Source organism: Acanthochromis polyacanthus, chromosome 1, assembly GCF_021347895.1.
Source record: "Acanthochromis polyacanthus isolate Apoly-LR-REF ecotype Palm Island chromosome 1, KAUST_Apoly_ChrSc, whole genome shotgun sequence".
Taxonomy (NCBI): Eukaryota; Metazoa; Chordata; class Actinopteri; family Pomacentridae; genus Acanthochromis; species Acanthochromis polyacanthus.
Genome location: NC_067113.1, coordinates 972,880 through 995,068, shown reverse-complemented (window position 1 = coordinate 995,068; position 22,189 = coordinate 972,880). Strand labels below are relative to the sequence as shown.

The window sequence follows — 22,189 nt, the reverse complement described above, 5'->3', positions numbered from 1 at the left end:
TCGGTCTCATGATTTACAAACACTATGCCAGAATCTACAGCAAGCTGCTATTACACATTGTACTTCCTAGCCCTAATTGCAAGGTAGTGTCTACAGATACGGACCCGTACCCGTACCCGTAGCCTGTGGCCTACGGATACGGCACTTTCCATTTGCCAGACAGATACGGACCCGTACGCGAGTCTCGCGAGTCAAGAAGCTGCTAACCACTGAAAACTGTTGAAAGGTAAGCAAAGGTTAGTGTTAGGGTCAGGTTTAGGCTCCGTACCTGTAGTACCGATGCTACGGGTCCGTACCGCTAGCGTCTACCGAGAGTCACGTAACCAGATCTCGCGTATCTGATTGGCAAATGGAAAGTGCCGTATCCGTAGGCCACAGGCTACGGGTACGGGTCCGTACCTCTAGTAACTACCTAATTGCAAAGCCCAGTTTGACCTCCAGTAGTTTTCTCTGTATTTACAGTGAGATTGCTTCTTTGTTTCTTCTCATCTTATAACCTTGCTATAACCAACAGGATGGAATGTACAAAAATAAGATCCACAATGTAATAGACCTGAATTATCCTTTAATCAATCTGTTATCTTCATCTGTAGTAAAATTTACCAAGAAATGTAAACACTGCCGTCATGAAAAATCGAAAGTTTGCTGGGAAGATTTTCTGGTTCTTCAAACCCCGCTGAACCTGGTGAAGAACCTTGAACTGTCAGTCGCTCAAAAAAAGCAGTTACAGGAAAACGCCCACTCACGCTGCAATGTATACCCACAGCATCTCCCCACATGCCAGCTATCTCGTTCCCTCATATTCTTGCTCTTTGTGTGTGTTCTCTATCTCAATAATTTAGCAGCAGGAATAGCACCGAAGGAGCTGCAGGGCTCACTGAGCAGCTCCAGCTAAAGCAAACAGCAGTGCCGGCTGGAGGCTCTATAGATTTTTGCTGCAGTTGGTGCAGCAGCAATGCCTGAGCCTGCACCATACTGCCTTTAGTTTGTAGCCGAGAAGATCTCATGAAAGCTGCAACATGCTTTACAGCACAGTTATTACTGTCCCAGCATGAATCAGCTCCAATTGTGGATACAAGGCTTTTTATCATAAGACCTCATTAAATATATACTCAATCCAAGTAATGTAATGTATTCATGACTGCGTTTGACATCTTCTGTGCTTTGCAGCTGTTTCACTTCTGAAAAACAAAAAGAGAACAGTAAGCAGTGTTTACTTTATGTACTCAGCTCAGTGTGTGTCTTTCACACTGTGCCCCACACAGAGGGAGGAAACATGTTTGTAGCTCACATAGAAAGCCAACAGAGCTCATAGGGCCGTTCAATCATCTCACTCTGCCTCAGTATCTGTCTGTCTGCTGTGGTCTGAGAAGTCTCAGTAGATTTTGTTCCATCATCATCTGTTACTTATCCATTCCACCAGCAACCGGACAAATATTGTCATGCAAACACACACTTTTAGCGTTACTGTTTTTTTACTGCAGTTGAGCCACCACAGCGAGATAGAAAAGGATCTGACCTGATAAATATTCTCATTTGAGAATATTAATTGCTATAAATAATAGAATGTCAAACAAAATCACTGCAGCAGAGATGTGGCTTTACAGACGCATGCTGCGCACGTCTTATACAGACAGAAAGACAAATTATACGCTACTGAACAGAATTAAGAAAGCAACATTTTTAAGACACACCTTAAGAAATGAGCACCTGGAATGTGTCATCACAACTGGAAAAATGAATGGAAAGAGAGGACGAGGCAGACAGAATGAAAATGATAGACGGACTGTCTGCCCCATGGCTACACATGGAACAGGCAACAGTCACAATAAGAGAGCAAAAGGTGGGAGGAGCTGAAGAGAAATGACTGCCTACGCTGAATGGAATGTCATTTGATTGATTGACTGATTGATTGATAATTACTACACTGTACTCAGACAAATGAAGTGAAGCAAAGACTGATGTTGGGGACATGGGTGCTGCTCTGGTTAATACTGCTCTACCCAGCTGGTGAGGGTTTTAGGAGTAAAATACTTCTCAGTGGGGAGAAAAGGTTTTGCCAGTGTTTTCAGCCCATGACCAAAGATCATCTCCTCTTAGTTTCTTACAGTTTTTGTCACAAATAAATATGCAATTATGTTTTCATTGTTTGGTTTCCATAGTCTGAGTTCTAGTCCATCCACCTTTCTGTGGGATATTCAATATACACAGTATACAATATGATGCAATCCAACATACAATGCATCTTCATGTTCCACTCATTTTCTATAACACTGGCAGTCCTTTCAAGGTTTATATAGGTTCACATCCTGTGGGTGAAAGACTGACATCGTAGAAGGAATTGAGCTGTAAGTGGATGCTGAGGGTGCAAGGTTTTTGAAAATCAGTATTAAAGCAAAGAGTATCTGTTAATTAATACTGCATTTGTGGTATCCGTTATTAACCATTTTAACCTGAAAAAGGCTGAATACATTGAAACCAGCTGAATAGTGACCATCCCCATTAACAGCATATTAAAATATGTCTTTTACTTGTCTTTATTTGCTTTCACTTGGTGTTTTCCAGTTGGCTGTCCTCACTCGTGTCTCTGTCTTTGTATCTTATCATCTCCCAGCAGTGAATAGATTAACACTGAAAAGGTTTTTTGATTCACTATAAAACTTGTAGCATGTGTGTTGTCCTATTGTCCTGTGAATAACTGTTCGTGATGTGTGTATTTTGTATGTACTTGCCTGTGACAACGAAAATCCCCTTGGGGACAATAAAGGCCTATCTGTCTATCCATCTATCTATCTATCCATCCATCCATCCATCCATCCATCTTTTACATAGGATATCCCAGTGGCAGATCTCAATCAGTTTTTAAATAACAGGTCTGGCAGCAGGCAGCATAGTTAGCAGATTCTCTAATGCCATCATTAACTACTGTTGCTACTCCCTCCACCCCAATGTTCTATCATTGAAGCTTTGCTATTGTTATTTTTCTAAGCTCGTGAGTGTTTACATCCATCAAGTGCTGTACGCTTATGTGCTGAAAGGATTAGTACTGCAGCAAAATCCCACTGTTCACATATTTTAGAGCTCCCACCAAGAACACCACTTTTTATACTAAATCGTACTGAACTATATTGTGGCTAATAAATATAAAAATCTCAGACTTAGAAATCCCTTCATTCAACCCTATGTGCATGTCAAGCATCCCCACGTTCTGTTTGGCATGTGCCAAACATCATGCAAACAAAAGATGAAAATTTTGTATTGTTTGTTGTTGGTCTAACTTAATATCTAAGCTACAGCCTGAAATCCTTATTTATCCATGTCCACTGAACCTTAGCCAGGTACAGTGAAGTAGGAGCATGGGACTTTGGTGCCAATGTCTGCCTCTAATATAACACCTCATTAGACTGGTGACTTTGTTTGCTGCAGATGAAAAAGAAGATAACATCCTGGGAAGTATTCTGCTGCCCAGCTTTCACATCTCCATGCTGTCGGTGGATGACCACATCAGCAGGAAATACGCCTTCAAGGTACGCAACAGTCTAGTGCCAAGCTTCAAGGTTACCTCAATGGGTTTTTCATTAGGTTCTATTTATCAGTCATGACAGTTCATCATCCTCACTGCCTGAATGTGGCGAATTTTTATGGAGATCACAGCTCAGAATAAGAAGTGTTTACTCAAATGCTTTTAGCCTGACACTGTTCATGTACTGACCTCCAGTAAATAATCGATAATACTGAGATTGTTGTAAAAGAAAGAGTTCAACATTATGCAAGTGAGAATACGGATAAATGCAGAAGTCAAGTGAACACATGGTTAGCCCTAGTTTGGCGTTAAGCAAATACAGTTTGCCAGTCTCTGTCCAAATTAGAAAAAAAACTGTGTCCCCTAACATCTAAGGACTAGTTTGTATTGTATGATGTTTAACCACACTGGGAATCAAAAATCTTCATACTTATGTAATAAATTGGAAGATGGTGTGAAAAGCTGAGTTCTGAAGAAGTATGTTGGAAGCTAAAAGTTCACTACTACAGCATTCTGTTTGTCTAATCTGTGCACTTGCATTTTTTTGGTCATGTGCTGAGGTTGGTACTTGGGTGGCATCTCCAGCTTTCATGTGGTTAGTCAGATATGGTCAGGGAGGATGTTTTGGTCTGTGTATATTGAGAAACAATGTTTGTTACACTGGCAGAGCACTTCAGAAACATCATTTTGTTTTTTGTTTTTTTTTTCAATTGCATGTGTTATAGTCCATGTGTTAATCATATTTTATTATTATTGGTCATGATTTCACTGGGGTTTTTTGCATAAATATTTAATGCGTTTGTCTGAACCGGAAGTCACATGATGCAGGGGGTTGGTGTTCATTCATTGATGGGATGGCGTGTTGGAGCGGCAGTAGCTCGGCTGCAGGCTTATGCAATTCATCGTGTTGACACTGGTGGCGCTTCATTTTTTTATTGGACAGCTTAATCCGAAACATTTTTTGGACTCTTGTACCTTTCTTCGACACAATAAACTTTTAAAAAGCCATTTTGACCCATTGATCATTTCGAGGGGGCAACACATGTGAATTGGGTTGCACAGGTAATCTCATTTTATCCACGACTTTGGCTTTCCACAGTCAAATTAACATGATCGGCTTCCATATTAACATTCAATACCCATGTAGATGAAGTCACCTGGTTTCAACTTGGGTCATTTTAACCACCTTATTTCAGTAGCTTAAGTAATTATTGGTCACACACCTCTCTGACCTGTAGACTAGAGATATCTCTGTGTAAAACAACCAGAACTCTTATTTCACTTCATGAAAGCTGTAGAGAAAGGCCATGATGTACAACATAATCAAACACATGCATTCAAACATCAGTGTTTTCTTAAGTATACCACTTAGCCTTTACCAAGAACCTTTAAGAATTTCACTCCTCTATGTGTTTTTGAGCTGAAACGCACATGGAAAATCAGACAGAGAGCGCATGCACACACAGTTACTCTGTACAAAAACACTGTTCCAGCAGAATTTATAGAAAGACTCCCTGCTGTTATTTCAAAGACATTATCCAAATCTGTTTCTCATGCTATGTTTTATCTCTTCCCTGCTCTCCCTCTCTGTCAAACGGTGTCTTCTCCTCCTGTTTTTCTCTCACACTGTATGTATTCTCCCCTCTTCTCCCCCTCCAACTGTCAGGCCACCCACCCCAACATGCGGACATATTATTTCTGTACTGACACAGCCAAAGAGATGGAGTCCTGGATGAAAGTCATGACGGACGCTGCTCTTGTGCACACTGAACCCGCCAGAAGGTTGGTGCCTACCACAGACACACATGATGGCTGTGAAACATGAGATACACCTCAACTATGATGAAACAAAACTTTAGTCTGCAAATCTGAGCACTATAAAACCTAAAAGTACCAGAAATCTATTCATGAAATATTTAATAACTTTACTAGAGTATGCCTAAATGCCTCTAAAAGTGCTTAATTGAAGTTTTCGCCTTGGGAAGACGAGGGAAAACTAAAACTGTTTCATGGATAAGTTTATCACATTCACAGTTATTTGATGAGTACCAAAAAAATTGCACCTGATTAAGCAAAGCCACATTCCCATTTCAAGTGACCTCCAGCAGGTAATTGCTGGTAAATACTCTGAACCTCTGATTCTTACCACTTACAAGGGTAAGAGTTAGGAATCAGGAGTACAGCGTAAACACCGCTGACAATGATCTTTTGCGTATTTATATATATATTTATGTCCAATAATTCAAAATTGTTGGCTGTTTAGAGCAAAAATGTGAACTTGAGCTTTGCTTAAGGACATGAGTCTACAAACAGCCATCTTTGAATGGACAGACTACTCCCTGGAGACAATTTGTTGTGGAATGTTTTGGAACAAGTCTGATCCACAATGCCTCCATATTGCAGCTCCCAGGGCTCAAATGTCTTGGCACCAGATACCGCAGGGCACCTTCGGAGGTCCTGAAGAGACCATGCATCTGCAAGTTGAAGCTGTTGTGCAGGTGAAGGGCAAACAACATATTAGTCAGTGGTCACAATGTTTTGCCCCAACAGTGAATGTCTAGTACTGTGGTGGTTCCATTAACAGGTGGAACACACCACTGAAGTAGTAATCAAAACGTCACGTATCCAGCACAGGACTCAGGGTGCAAGTCTCAGCCACTTGTGAGTGGATGCACCACATTATGATGTGGCGTAATCCACTGATGGATGCTGGGTCAGGAAAAAGTCATTTTGGTGTGTCTTAAAGCAGCGTGGCATTTGCTATTCATTGTGAGTTTCTACTATCACTTAGGTTTAAGCCACCTCTCTGTCTTATGTGTGACTACTAAGGATTCATTTTCCACACTCTAAACTATTGTGATTCTGACTGCAAGAGATAGACTGGAACAGCAGCAGTTCCCAGATCTCAACAGTTCAGTGCACATTATACAGTACATTCTTTGATCTAGGTTTTATCACACTCACCACAATTAGTAAAATATTCACAAGTCCGAGGAGAAAGTAGTTCTAAAGATGGTGCTATCTACATCAGTATCCAGTGAAGCCAGACTCCTTTCACTCCTGCGCTGTCAGGGGTTTCTGACAGAGTTGAGAAATTTCTAAGATAAGATTTAGCAGGCCAGAAGAAAAAGAGGGTGACAGAAAGCTAAAGGCTGTCACACAAACACATGACTTTTGACACAAAAATTATTAAGTCTCAGTAAACTCTTTATTCTTTAGTATTTTTGCCTCTCCCTTTTCAATTCAAACTATTTCTTCCTTCACAGATTGGACAAATTGAAAGTGGACCAACGGACACCTCAGGAGTTGAACAACTTACTGAACCACAGAGTTCTTACGCAGCCTGAGATCCAGAATAACGAACGCAACCGAGAACCTGTGCGGCAACACTCTCTGTCACGGGCCGACAACAAACGGCAAAAAGAAGAGAAACAGAACAGCCAGAGGGAGCGGGAATACTACACTTTACAGAGGGATGGAGAGAGGTACTCGCTGAAGAAAGATGGAGTGAGCTACATGCTTCAGAAGGATGGAGAGAAGTACCTCCTCCATAAGGATGGAGAGAAGTACCTGCTACGAAAGGATGGGGAGAAATACTCACTGCAGAAAGATGGAGATGTGTACGCTATTCACAGAGATCTGGAGAAATATGCTGTTCAGAAAGTGGATGATAAGCACACAGTGCCACTGACAGAAGAGAAATATGCTCCATCTAAAGATGGAGAGAAGTACCTGCTCACGAAGGATGGAGAAAAGTATGCACTGCAGAAGGTGGGTGACCGGCACACACTCCAGAAAGAAGAGCAGAAATATGTTCCACAAAAGGAAGTGAAGAGACAGTTGTCATTAAAGGAGACAGAGAGGTACGGCACCATGAGGGCGACAGACAATAAATATGGCACCATACATGTCGTGGACAAATATGGCACTCTGAAGGAAGTGAAGAAATACTGTACACTACGAGAGGGCAATAAATATGCTACTTTGAGAGATGCAGAGAAGTATGCTACTGTCCGTGATGGGGATAAATATGGCTTCCAGAGGGACCCGAGCACAGAGAGGTCTCTGACGAAAATCAGCAGCATCAAGCTGCAGCCAGCTCAGGCTGCTGCCATCGCAGCTGCAGTGTCTGCATCTCGCCAGAGCCAGGCCAACTTCACTGCCCAGAAACCCGTACAGGTCAATGGCTCAGGGTCCGAGCCAGTAGAGCAATGTGGGGATTGCAGCCCAGCAGAGGCGGACAGCAGCATGGCCAGGGTTCCTGTGAAATCTCCAGATCCAGTCCAGGAGCCAGGAACAGGACTGTCCAGGACCAACTCCATGCAGCAGCTGGAGCACTGGGTGCGCACACACAGGACGAGAGGACTGGACGAGGACACGAGGAGGTGAGGGTGACTGAGTTTGAACATGTGTGCTTCGCTTATTGGACTTTGTTAATCATTTAGGGTATTGAATGTCAGTAGAGGGCTGCTCAGTGGAATAGTGGTTAGCACTTTCGCCTTGCAGTAAGAAGATCCCTAGTTCGAATCCCAGGGTGGGCCTGGGATCTTTCTGCATGAGTTTGCATGTTCTCCCTGTGCATGCGTGGGTTTTCTCCGGGTATTCCGGCTTCCTCCCACAGTCCAAAAATATGCTGAGGTTAATTGGTTACTCTAAATTGCCCGAAGGTGTGAATGCGAGTGTGATTGTTTGTCTGTATATGTAGCCCTGTGACAGACTGGTGACCTGTCCTGGGTGTCCCCTGCCTTCACCCGAGTCAGCTGGGATAGGCTCCAGCACCCCCCATGACCCAAATGAGGATAAAGCGGTGTATAGAGGATGGATGGATGGATTGTCAGTAGACCATTCGTGTGTGCTGCAGACTATAGACCAGTCCAAAGCACACTTCTGACTAGAAGGTGAAACAGTCTTGACACCTTCAATCAGAGAGCAGTTCTTGCTCTAATTATAACACAGTTGATGATAGATGCAGATCTGTCTCTACTGTATACTACTACAACAAGAAAAGCACCCAGAGAGTGCAGTACTCCACCCAGGCTGTTCATTTCCCCATATGGCATTGTCAGAAATGCTGCATTTTATTATTATTGTTACGGTTTTTATTTTTGGCACCATTACTGTGGCACAGAAAGTGTTTACCTAAGAAGTGGTTTCTTGACATGAAGAAGCTGCGGAAAAGTTCAAGCAAGGATGGAAGGAAAACTCAGAAACACCCCCACAATTTAATCAGTTGTTTCATATATCATTTCCGACGGATAAGTCCCAATAAGTCCGTAGTAGAATCACAATGATGGGATCGTCATCAGACAGCTGATGCAGTGTTCACTTGTTGTCATGGTTACAGTGATGCCGTGCTGGCCACACTCTCACAATGGGAAATCCTTTGCAAATCCGTGGATCCAGACTATAAGCCGCATCACTGCCAAAATTTCTGACCTTCCATGAAAATTTCATCCAAATCCGTTAGTCCGTTTTTGAGTAATATTGCACATGGACACACAGACGGATTCAGAGACAAACATACCCCGATCGTCACATAAATCCACTGCATTCCTTGGCGGAGTAATAAATTATGAATTGGAGATTTTAGGTAGGCCGCTGAATTAGCAGTGACAGCGTGAACGTAAGCAATTATTGTAATAAAATGGAGTAGAAATTAGTATGTTTCTCTATTTGGTTTTAAAAGAAAAATGCATCCTTCAACTTTTTCTCACTCTTACACTGAACTGATACCAATGGTGTTAATATCCTAAATTAAAATGCCCAATTCACTGTGAAACTAAATAAGATAATATGAAATGACTGCAAGTGGACACATTCATGCACCAACATCTTTTGTAGGCCTTTACATAGACAGCTGAGACAGCTCAACGGGATTTGTGAGAATGACTTCTCAACATGTACAAGGAGTCCATGAAATGCTCAGTATGTTTAAACAGATCACTTGAGACATCACCCTGTACGTAGTGGGGCGTCGTCACTACCTCTCATCCTGGTAGATCTGTTCTTCCAACGGATTTTAAACCTTTTTTTTCATTTCCTGCACAGCCTCTCCATCTTTCCCTGTGTATCTGGCCATGTTAGTGCTCTATCCTTGTGGGCCACAGGGAGCTAAAAGCTCTTTGTGTCACCACAGATGTACACTTCGCTTGGGAACACTGGTGTTCAGCTGCCGTTTAGCCAGCTGAACTGACAAACGTAGCGGAACAGAAATGGGGAGTGTTGACTCTCCGTTTGCTCTCAGCACTTCACCTCTACTTCTGCTGCCATGAATAAGTCATGGAAATGAGACTGTAATGAGAGCAGAGCAAGCTGAGTGCTGCCGAGTCACATTTGTCTTCTTTATCAGCGCTTGGCTCAAAGGAGGGAAACGGAAAAACTTTGTTGTAACGCTGATTGTTATTGTTGTTAACACTGGGTCCCGATTTAAAGTGAGAAGAGTAGGGCATAGTACAGTGGTGGTAGAAGTGATAGCATGCATGTGAATGTACGTACTCATGTTCCCAGATGTGTTTCAGTTTTATTTTCCTTTCCAGTCTATGTAGGGACACTGTAAACCTCAAGAATTGGCCAAAATTTAAGGGGTAAAATCTCCTAAAGGCACATATTTCGCATGTAAAGTTATTCAGTTATTCATGTGTGCAAATCAAGCCCTGTTCAGACGTACATGTTTTCTGTTACCCTCTTGACGCCACTTTCATTCAGACTGCTGTCGAGAGTGTGTATCTATTCCCCTAATGCCAGTTTGTGCATATTCAATACGTACCTCTGAACCTGTTGCAAGCATTGGTTTCTGGTAGGATTGGTTGGAGTGGGATCTAATTATTATCGATCTGTTATTATGTATATATATATATATATATATATATATATGTATTCTATGTAATATATAAAATTATATAAATTAACATTCTCCACTAATTTTGCATCAACTGAAAAGCAAAAACAAACAAAAAAAATGTTTTTTTATTTAATTCTAAATGAATTCAGGCATCATGGGGTTATTCTGACGACATCTGAATGTGTCGCCTTCATGTTGGAATGAGCACCCTGCTCACTTTTCCATAAAAGCTGCAGCAACAATCTCACTAGATTGGACATAGTAATATTTCTACATTGCATCTGTGTCACAGACCAAATCTAACAGCTCAGATTAATGGTTTATTTTATTTCTGACTTCCAGTTTCTGCTGTGTGATGCTGCCAGTATTTAATTAACTCAGAGGAAAGACTACTACAAACACCTGGTAATAAAACAAATTAAACAGAGGGGCTAAACAGCAGTAAGCCTGAGTATGAGCCACAGCTGAAGGAAAAGGATGAGAAGACTTTGGAGGAAATGACCAGAATCACAGGGAAAATAAAGAGATGTAGAAAAGCTTCAGGTGAGAGTGAAGAAGAACAAGAGACAGGCTGAGACAAATTCAGGAGTGAAAACATTATGTAAGCAGATCTCAGCTGGAATATTGTCATGTAACAGAACACATCAGTATTCTGTCTGCTCACACTGGCAGCACACTGTTCAAGTTCTCTGTTAAAAATTGTTAGGGTTCTAAAACTGCTGACTGAACCTCTTATTGTTTGGCTAAATGGTGTCTAGCAACAGATTTTCTGAAGGTCAGGAACTAAACATTGTTCAAAATAGCTGTAAGCTGTAATTTAATGACAGATTTGTTAGACAGTGGCTGTGGAGGAAGACCAGACAATTTGCATGTTTAATGATTGTATTAGATGCTGTTTTCCTTTGTATTTTAATTTACCCAGTATTGCCAATCACACCAGCAGTGGAAATAAATAGCAAATGAAAACAATATTTCTGTTATATATAAAAATACACACACACACACACACACACACACACACACACACACACACACACACACACACACACATATATATATATACATATACACTATATTGCCAAAAGGATTCTCTCACCCATCCAAATAATCAGAATCAGGTGTTCCAATCACTTCCACGGCCACAGGTGTATAAAATCAAACACCTAGGCATGCAGACTGCTTTTACAAACATTTGTGAAAGAATGGTTCGCTCTCAGGAGCTCAGTGAATTCCAGCGTGGAACTGTGATAGGATGCCGCCTGTGCAACAAATGCAGTCGTGACATTTCCTCGCTCGTAAATATTCCACAATCAACTGTCAGCTTTATTATAAGAAAGTGGAAGTGTGTGGGAATAACAGCAACTCAGCCACCGAGTGGTCGGCTACGTAAACTGATGGAGCGGGGTCAGCGGATGCTGAGGCGCATAGCGCCAAGAGGTGGGCAACTTTCTGCACAGTCAATGGCTACAGACCTTCAAACATTTCATGTGGCCTTCAGATCAGCTCAAGAACAGAGCTTCAGCAGAGAGCTTCATAGAATGGGTTTCCATGGCTGAGCAGCTGCATCCAAGCCGTACATCACCAAGTGCAATGCAAAGCATGGGATGCAGTGGTGTAAAGCACGCTGCCACTGGATTCTAGAGCAGTGGAGACGTCTTCTCTGGAGTGACCAATCACTTTTCTTCATCTGGCAATCTGATGGACCGGTCTGGGTTTTGCGGTTGCCCGGAGAATGATACTTGTGCCAAGTGTAAAGTTTGGTGGAGGGGGGTTTATGGTTTGGGCTTGTTTTTCAGGAGCTGGGCTTGGCCCCTTAGTTCCAGTGAAAGGAACTCTGAATGGTTCTGCATACCAAGACATTCTGGACAATTCCATGCTCCCAACTTTGTGGGAACAGTTTGGAGCTGGCTCCTTCTTCTTCCAACATGACTGTGCACCAGTGCACAAAGCAAGGTCCATAAAGACATGGATGACAGAGTCTGGTGTGGATGAACTTGACTGGCCTGCACAGAGTCCTGACCTCAACCCGAAAGAACACTTTTGGGATGAATTAGAGTGGAGACTGAGAGCCAGGCCTTCTGGTCCAACATCAGTGTGTGAGTTCACAAATGTGCTTCTGGAAGAATGGTCAAAAACTCCCTTAAACACACTCCTAAACCTTGTGGACAGCCTTCCCAGGAGAGTTGAAGGTGTTATAGCTGCAAAGGTGGACCGACGTCATATTGAACCCCATGGATTAGAAATGGGATGTCGCTTACATTCATATGCCAGTCAAGGCAGATGAGGGAACACTATTGGCAATATAGTGTATATATGAATCAATCAAGAATACAGTGCTGCTATATAGTAAATTGTATACTCTATCAGTGTTTTTACCACAACTAAGTCTCCAAAAGGCGGACTGTCAGAAAGCCAAACCACTTTACTGAGAGTTGAAGAACAACAATCTGTGTGATTTTTGTGGGGAAGCTTTTGAATCTAATTGGGTCATTAACAATTAATCAAAATTAATTCAAATTCTTGCAAACGCTGATATTATTTCTGCCAAATATTCCCACAAGCTTGGAGAGCATTCAAAATCACTGCCTTTTTTTGGTCTCAGCAAGAAATTCCTGTTTTGTGTATGTAAGCAAAAAGAGAGACTTGAAAAGCAAAAAGGAAATCAATAAAAAGCCCCAGAGCACAAACTTAATGTATTTTTCAGTGTGCATGTCTCCTTCAGAGGCTTGGAAAGGAACAATGACCCTACATCTGACTTTGTTATTGTATGTTTTCCTCTCAGACTCTCAGTCATTACAGTAGTCATGAACATCGCTTTGACCTAAACTAAAAGACGATCAGCTATGTTGTAGTTATGATGGATAACTTGAGGAAAATTTGTTCAGGAAGCTAACTATAAGGATATTATGAGTTTGGGATTTATTTCTTGCCTCTAATACGATAGTGTCCATCTGCCCACATAAGTCTGTGATAGTGGAGCCACATGAAAGATCTTTCAAACAGAATCTGTACTGTCTTTTAGAAACATGATCAGTGTGGTTCTCGACCTATAATCCATCATCCATATCTAAGCTGTGGTGCATGGTTACTGCCACCAGCTTGACTAAGTAATCAGGGTTTTCCATGCAGGATTAAAGGCATGCAAAGCAGTTTGTATGAAATGCTGTCAACTCACTTCTGAAAGCAAAAGTGTGTTCTGAGCAGGTGTGCAGGTTGAAGAACCTGCCATATTAAAGGACAAGATGCAATGAACCATCATGAGGGATAATGGAACACATTCTGCTGTCGATCTTGCTTGTGCACACAAAAAAATGATGAAAGTAGTTGTAGAAAGAATGAAAACAAGCTGAAGAGACACGCTGGGGCGGGCTAGTGAGGATAGCCATCCATCTGCAGCCCTGTCAACCACAAGTTCATACAATCAGTTGGTGATAAATCTCTAATTGACAATTGCTTAGTACAGATGCATATGTCAACAGACCAACAACCAGGACATCAGGGTTACCAGGGTGATGAGTTCATATTCAGTGCTTTATTGGTTGCCTGACGTTGTATGGGAATGTACATTCAACAAAAATATAAATGCAACACTTTTGTTTTTGCTCCTATTTTTTATGAGATGAACTCAAAGATCTAAAACTTTTTCCACATACACAATATCACAATTTCTCTCAAATATTGTTCACAAATCTGTCTAATCTGTGATAGTGAGCACTTCTCCTTTGCTGAGATACTCCATCCCACCTCACAGGTGTGCCATATCAAGATGCTGATTAGACACCATGATTAGTGCACAGGTGTGCCTTAGACTGCCCACAATAAAAGGACACTCTGAAAGGTGCAGTTTTATTTTATTGGGGGGAGTCCACTCCTCTTCAATGGCTGTGCGAAGTTGCTGGATATTGGCGGGAACTGGTACACGCTGTCATATACGCCGATCCAGAGCATCCCAAACATGCTCAATGTGTGACATTTCTGGTGAATACGCTGGCCTTGCAAGAACTGGGACATTTTCAGCTTCCAAGAATTGTGTACAGATCCTTGCAACATGGGGCCGTTCATTATCCTGCTGCAACATGAGGTGATGTTCTTGGATGTATAGGGCAACAATGGGCCTCAGGATCTCATCACGGTATCTCTGTGCATTCAAAATGCCATCAATAAAATGCACCTGTGTTCTTCATCCATAACAGATGCCTGCCCATACCATAACCCCACCGCCACCATCAGCCACTCCATCCACAACATTGACATCAGAAAACCACTCACCCACACGATGCCACACACGCTGTCTGCCATCTGCCCTGAACAGTGTAAACCGGGATTCATCCGTGAAGAGAACACCTCTCCAACGTGCCAGACGCCATCCACTATGAGCATTTGCCCACTTAAGTCGGTTACGACGGCGAACTGGAGTCAGGTGGAGACCCCGATGAGCATGCAGATGAGCTTTCCTGAGATGGTTTCTGACATTATGTGGAGAAATTCTTTGGTTATGCAAACCGATTGTTTCAGCAGCTGTCCGAGTGGCTGGTCTCAGACCATCTTGGAGGGGAACATGCTGGATGTGGAGGTCCTGGGCTGGTGTGGTTACACGTGGTCTGTGGTTGTGAGGCTGGTTGGATGTACTGCCAAATTCTCTGAAACGCCTTTGGAGACAGCTTATGGTAGAGAAATGAACATTCAATACACGAGCAACAGCTCTGGTTGACTTTCCTGCTGTCAGCATGCCAATTGCACGCTCCCTCAAATCTTGCCACATCTGTGGCATTGTGCTGTGTGTTAAAACTGCACATTTCAGAGTGTCCTTTTATTGTGGGCAGTCTAAGGCACACCTGTGCACTAATCATGGTGTCTAATCAGCATCTTGATATGGCACAGTTGTGACACCTCACAGGTGTGCCAGGATGGATTATCTCAGTAAAGGAGAAGTGCTCACTATCACAGATTTAGACAGATTTGTGAACAATATTTGAGAGAAATGGTGATATTGTGTATGTGGAAAAAGTTTTAGATCTTTGAGTTCATCTCATAAAAAATAGGAGCAAAAACAAAAGTGTTGCGTTTATATTTTTGTTGAGTGTATTTTCTGGACACTGGATTACTGCCTGATGGTGCGAAGTATCCATGTTTGATCTTTTATAGCCCATCAGTCCATGCCTGCTCACTGTACAGAGGGTGGTATCAGCTTCCTCTCATCTGAATGCAAAAGTTTGAGGTGAACAAGGACTGATACTGTACCCATCTCAGTAACAAATGCTTATGGGGAGTCTAAGTAACAGTGACCATAATATATCTCCATGGACTCATAAGGTCAAAGCTGCAGTCCCAGAAAATGAAGCGTTCCATTTTATGATTAGCTGCTAATGGCTATAATGATAACGAGCCTCTCATTACTTCATGATCCTAGGTCAAATTGAAAGTGAAGCAGAGTTCTGCTAATAAAAGCAATATGATAATTAAACCTAGTCAAGCACACCATACATGCCAAGGCACACACGGACTGATAATGAAGCTGGTTCCTGTTCAGTACACCCTGATTAAAGGCTTTGATTCACTGGCTGCCAGATGACAGCCAGTGCAGGTGTTTATTCAGAATTTGTGGATGCATTTAGTATTTTTATGCAGTATTCCTTGCTCTGTTAGGTAAATATAACCACATTAAAATATATGAGTAAATATTAGAAGTAACTGGGTGTGTAATGGTTTCGGGTTTTAGTTTAGTCTCTCCTTGTATGTCTTAGCTGATGTTACTTCTTGCCTCTGTCTTGTTTCCCCCCTATGTGATGCTCTAATTGCTTCCAGAATTCTTGACATCCAGTCAGCTCCTGTGTGTATAAATAGGCCTGTCTCTGTTTATCTATCCTACATATGTTACTCTTCTTCTTCTGACATTGGCCATCTATTGAATCGTCTTTTGTCGAACTTTAACTGCCAGAACCGTGAAGGGGCACTACGAAGCAAGATTAAAGGGTTAGTAAGGTATGCTGAGCCCAAAATCAGAGTTTTAGAACAAAGGTATGCAGTAGCTCGTAGTGCAATAGCGCAAATAACGCAATTTCATGGGAACCTACATGCATTCAGTTGGTGATGCAGAAAATTCAGATCTGTTTTTATGTTTGGTCATGATTTACTGCTAACTCCATCCACAATGCTGGTACTTCAGCTAATAGAATAGTCTGTAAATCAAAAGGTATTTATCATCAGTAACATTATTTTTACTTTGATTTTGTCTATATCTAAAGTAGGGCCCGATTTTTTGAGGCCAATGCCGATTCCAATGTTTGGCTGAAGAAAAATTCTGATAACCGATTATTCGATCGGTTCATTTTAAAAATATATAATGAATAAAATAACTTCTTTTTTTTTTTTTTACTTTAACGCTTATAACAACAAAGATATGAATTACAGGCAGAACATTTTACTGTTTCACGATACTTTGTTCTTTAGTATTTCGTTAACTTTACAACAGAGAGGAAATTTCAAGTACAAAAACATGTAACAAAGCATTACACCTCTGGGAAATTATACAACCTTTATAAATGATTTATGAAATACAACTTGTCTTGTACTTGCTGTTTCTGGTAGAGGTAGGAAGAATTTTTTTTAGAAAGCTGTGACTAGGTAATTGTGAGAGAAAAGCAACAAAAACAGGTAACATTCTCTTCTTTTCACAAGCTGAAAACAAGTAAAAAAGTATGAATTTAAAACGACAAACATAAAATACATTAGTAAAAAAAAAAAGGTTTTCCAAACAAATTTGTCTGTAACGTGGGGTATTTTATTTAAAATTTGCATTGTGCATTTTTCTTTCTATGGAGCATACATGAATATAGCTACCAGTTGTAGTGAAGAATTTATCTTTAGATTTAGGCCATAGGTGTATGCTGTATATAAGCAGCATAATGAGTGAAGTTACTGGCAAAACATTATTTCTGCAGCACTTTTATGACTTTTCACATTAAATCACATTTTCTCTACACTGTTATTTCTATTACCATGAAGTCATGAGTCGTATGAAGCAAAATAAAAACCAGACAACTTTCCCAGATGTATACTATGTCATATGTGGCAGAGTTTTATTTTAAATATAAAATGGTCACTAGTAGTCTGACACTAATGTTACTCCACAACGACACACAGTGAGTTGCTGTTACTGCCTCTCCCATGTTCTAGTATTTTCTGACATGGTAAAACTAAGAGTGACATCATGACGATTGCTGAAGACAGACAGTATTGTTTATTATTTTATTGCATAAACCCCTCATCCTCTGTGTTCACATCGCTCTTCCTTAAATGCACCTCAACACGCAGCAGAAGCTGTGACGATTGGTCATTCTGTACTCTCAAATATTTTTTGTACACTTGTTATTTCTGTAGTTACTTACTGGCTTTGAAGCTGTTAGCTAATGCTATGCTAGGTTGGCATAACCACATGATGTTATTGCTATCAGAAGCAGACAGGGAGTAACTTAAGTTAGGTTACCACAACTTTAGCACAAAGCACGCTTCACTTGTCATGACACATGGCAAAGAGAGTTACACTGAACCGGCAGACATGTTGAGTCATTGTTAATTTCACAGCGTCGTTATGAACTTATCTGTCGGCTCAGCCCACTCCTGTAATGTCGCCTGGCTGTAGCTTGCTTCTGTATGTCACTGAGGATTGGATGGAGTCAGAGCTCCATGAGACAAGCAGTGCAAGACATCATTCTGCACGACTCAGACACTTAACAGGATTTACTGTTTTATAAAAAATTAGAAATATATTGATGTTTAATCGGCCGATGATGATTATTTTGAAAAGGTCGATTCAATTGGCCTGCTGGCAAATAGGTTGGGCCCTTAATGGAAGTAATATTTACAATTTTTTCATCGTGGGGACAGACCTAAATGCACTTACTGGAGTGTCATGTTTAACATTTAAAAGCTCTATTGTGTGGCTGTAATGTTAGGAATAAGCAGCTGCATTTGGAGTGCACTGAGTGGTAAAATATGCATATTAATTTACATAATTGACAATTTTCCAGCGTTCCTCTCTTGTGTTATGTACAGTAAACACACTTTTCTAGCTCTCCATTATAACAACCTGTTCCTCTGAAGATGTAGGCATCACATGTTGAACAGCCCATTTATGGGAGCGTGTGCAGAGAAATCTGATTAGCAAATAATGCTGATAACTACTGTTGTGAAACCTGCCATCTCTGATTGGAGTTTTAGTTTTTGCCAAGGCTACTTACACAAACAAAGCCTGGCTGTGTCAACCCTTCCTTTGTAGTACGCCCCCTTCTGTTTCTCATCTTCAGTATATTTAAACCTCACCTGCTGGCGTTATTTTGAACCACACAGAACAATGTGAGGCTTAAATGTCAGACAATTCCCAAATCTTGTCTTTGATATCAGCTTTTGTTTCCTTTTCTCTGATTCATGTCAAGAAAGCAAATGTCTTTTTTGGCCTAAAACACAATGTTTTCTGTTGAATCTCCTGCTGCCAGCAGTACAGAGAGAACACGCTGAGTGGTCTGCATTGCAAGATTCTTGAATCACTGATGAGTTTAGAGACTGACTCACTAATTCTTTCATTTGGTTATTTACATATTGATTAGTTTCTGTAAAATTCAGTTGATTCTTGTTGCTGTCTTCTTGTGTCACAAAACATGTGTTATTCTGTCCTTTGCTAATTTGTTACATTGCTTTCTGATCTGACTTGTCCAACATCTCATGAATATTAATAGCTATTGCTTCTAAATTTGTGGCTTATGTGTGATTTAGTACAATGTTATTTTGTCCCGTACTATCTTGCATACGTCCCTTCCTGATTGCAAGTGCATGGTATTATTTTAATGATGCCTTAGCGTAGTTAGAAATTCAAACTGATTATTTAAGACTGTGCATGGCAGCGATGGCTGCTGAGAACATCTTGCAAATAAATCAGTTCAAAAGCGGGATCAGTATAAGGTGAAACTGCATCCTGCCCTTAAACAGAAGATTAATTGGGGGATTTTTTTCCTCTTTAGTCCCCATCTTTGTAACCACTAAGAACCGAGAGTAACTCCAAATCCTGCATGAGGGTTAAAAATGTCATTAGCACACACATAGTGTATAGTAACAGAAGTAAAGAGAATTTGTCACTAATCCCTTGTGTTCTGACTACCCTAGTGTGACTCCACTAGTAGTTGGTGTCTTTTCAGTTGTGGCCCATAACAAATTCCACTTCAAGTGTTTACTTGCTGATCACATGTTAATTCATCTGGGACAACTGAACCTACAATGAGCCCAAAGATTCAATTTAATTCAATTTTATTTATATAGCGTCAATTACAGTCAGATTGTCTCAAGATGCTTTACAGAACCCATATGCCTGACCCCCAGAGCAAGCCCAAAGGCGACAGTGGCAAGGAAGACACCCTTTTAACAGGGAAAAAACCTCGAGCAGAACCCGGCTCTATATAGGGGGGGACCCATTCAATTGACACCCACTTATCTGGCTAATTGTGACAGATCCATACTTATAGTAGCTGTGGCATGACTCTATAATGCATAGATCAAGGACAGCTGATTTTTTTCCCCTCACATCTGCTCTGCTGTGTCATTAAGTTGAGACTAATTTAGGATTAAAACTTTGATTTTTTTTTTTTTTTTGTTAGACTTCTCATTTACACTTAGGCTAAGGTGACAATAATCTATTGTGAAGACTGGGTTTTGTTACAGTTTTCCAAGGGAGCTCAGGTGCAGGAAATGAGCAAGCAGACAACTGGAGTGTTTTTAGAAGGTTCATTTCAGCGTGTAGTACCAGAACTACAGAAGGCTCTGGGAAACAACAACAACAACCAGAAATAGCAGACGAACAAAGAAATGAACTAATACTGCAATTAGTGGTAGGGAGGACAAACTGACATGTGGGGTATAACCCAGGGAAGAACAGTAAAACTATAGACAGGGAAACAAAGAACTAACTGAAAGTGAAGCCCACTAAGGCTTGATAATACTAAAGCTAAGACTACAGACACAAATGTGAAGCATACTAAGATTCTAAACTGTTGAACAAAAAGCGAAGCACACTAGGCTCGAACACTAAGAAATATTAAACTAGGCCCGGAGAGAACTATAAACATATACAAAATGTAGACTCAGACTGTCTGATGCTCGGACTGGGCTGGGGCTCAATGTGCAGGGAATCCAGGTAGTGTTGCAGCGGCTGGTCAGTGTGTGGGGGGAAAGCGGCTCCTGTGGGTGAATCCTTTGAGGCGGTCGGCAGTGGTGAAGGAGACGGAGAACCCAGGTGGAAACGAGCAGGTGAATCCAGAACTATGGCAGAGGAAGACAGTCAGAGTTACTAAAAGTTTAAACACACTCAGAACTAAGGCTGAAGAACACTAGTTAACCATTACAGGTTGTGTCACAGTCCGGCACTGGGAGAAAAGTGTCGCCAGGTAATATGGTGGTGGAGAGAGAGGCTTGATTGGGCGTGTTTCCACCTGCTCCTGATGATTGCGATGAGGCACAGCTGCCACTGCAATTAATCCATGAAGGAAGCTAAGGAGGAAGAAAAAAGGGAAAGGGGAAGAGAGAGAGCACTAGCCAGAGCTGTCAGCTGCCTCCCTGACAGGTTTTCTCTAAATTATTACGCAGGAAAAATAGTCATGGTCAAAGTTAAAATGAGAGATTAACTAAATTGCACAACAGCTGTTGGGAGAGACAACAACTTCAAACAAAGTGTTTAATTCATTACCCATGTTAAATTAGCCACTGGTAGTCAATTCTGATGTCTTTGTTTTCACCTGGAAAACAGCCACATAGTAGGGCAAAGCAGGGAACAACCTGTAGTTTGGGGTCTCTTCATGGAGTTCCTGGTATTCTAGAGGTTCTAAAACATCAGTTTTAACTCAACCTGTAAACATAGCAGAAGGCATTCATTTTAAAAGAAAAAAGTACAAGTCTGCACATAGCTTCAAAAAAGTAGATCAAACACTTTAAAGTCAGGTGCTGAAAGGTAACTGTTGTACTTTACACAGTACTCCAATTCTTAATGGAGTTTGGCAATCAGCTATGGTAAACAGTCTTTATTAAACAAGAGTTAGACACATAATTACGTGCTGCACATCCTCTGACCTCCCCGTAATTGTTGGAAACTGAAACAGCCGTGATCTAGCAAATCCTCGTTTTTCATCAGTCCACTGTCTCTTCCAGTGTTACATCCTACCAGACGTTACCGAGGAATTTGCCCAGCCACCGCGCCCAGATCGTACCCCGCTACCCTGAGGGTTATCGCACCCTGCCTCGCAACAGCATGATGAGGCCCGAAAGCATCTGCAGCGTGGCGGGCTCCGTGTATGACCGGGCCCTGTGTCCAGCCTCCAACGCCACCGTCAGCACAGCAGAGAAGCGGCGGTCGATGAGGGACGACACCATGTGGCAGCTGTACGAGTGGCAGCAGAGACAGGCTTTCTCCAGGCAAAGTCTGGCTCAGCCAACAGGTACACAACACAGAAAGAAGTACGCCTCTGTACACTGACAGAACTGACTGGGTGGGATGGAGTTTTCTCTTAGATCAGTAAGCTCCGTATCTAGTCTGTTGACCTTCTGACGTTTTGCATATCCATAATTAAGAATCCCTTTCTTTGCCTTTCTTGTTTGCTAATTAGTATGAGATCTGTGGCTTTGCTGTTTTGGTAGCAACAAAAGAGTTTGGTAGCAGATCAGGAGCCTGAATTCCTGACAGAATATGGTGCTGTGACAGCCTTCTGACTATTTGTTCCAGTGAACAACAAACACAACATTCTCTGTGGTCCGAAAAGCATTTTCCTGATAGGCACTGTTAAAAA

The 22,189-nt window shown here is 41.5% G+C and overlaps 1 protein-coding gene across 20 annotated transcripts in view; it reads left to right on the top strand.

The window, feature by feature from the left end:
• The window catches only part of LOC110960005 (pleckstrin homology domain-containing family A member 5-like), a 318,880-nt gene that overhangs the window by 240,892 nt on the left and 55,799 nt on the right, over positions 1–22,189 (top strand). For all 20 annotated transcript variants that reach the window (XM_051945227.1, XM_051945282.1, XM_051945226.1 and 17 more), the window contains 4 exons: positions 3,427–3,527; positions 5,190–5,305; positions 6,790–7,908; positions 21,555–21,841. In XM_051945227.1, the coding sequence (XP_051801187.1) occupies positions 3,427–3,527; positions 5,190–5,305; positions 6,790–7,908; positions 21,555–21,841 (1,623 nt within the window). The remainder of the gene's footprint in view (positions 1–3,426; positions 3,528–5,189; positions 5,306–6,789; positions 7,909–21,554; positions 21,842–22,189) is intronic.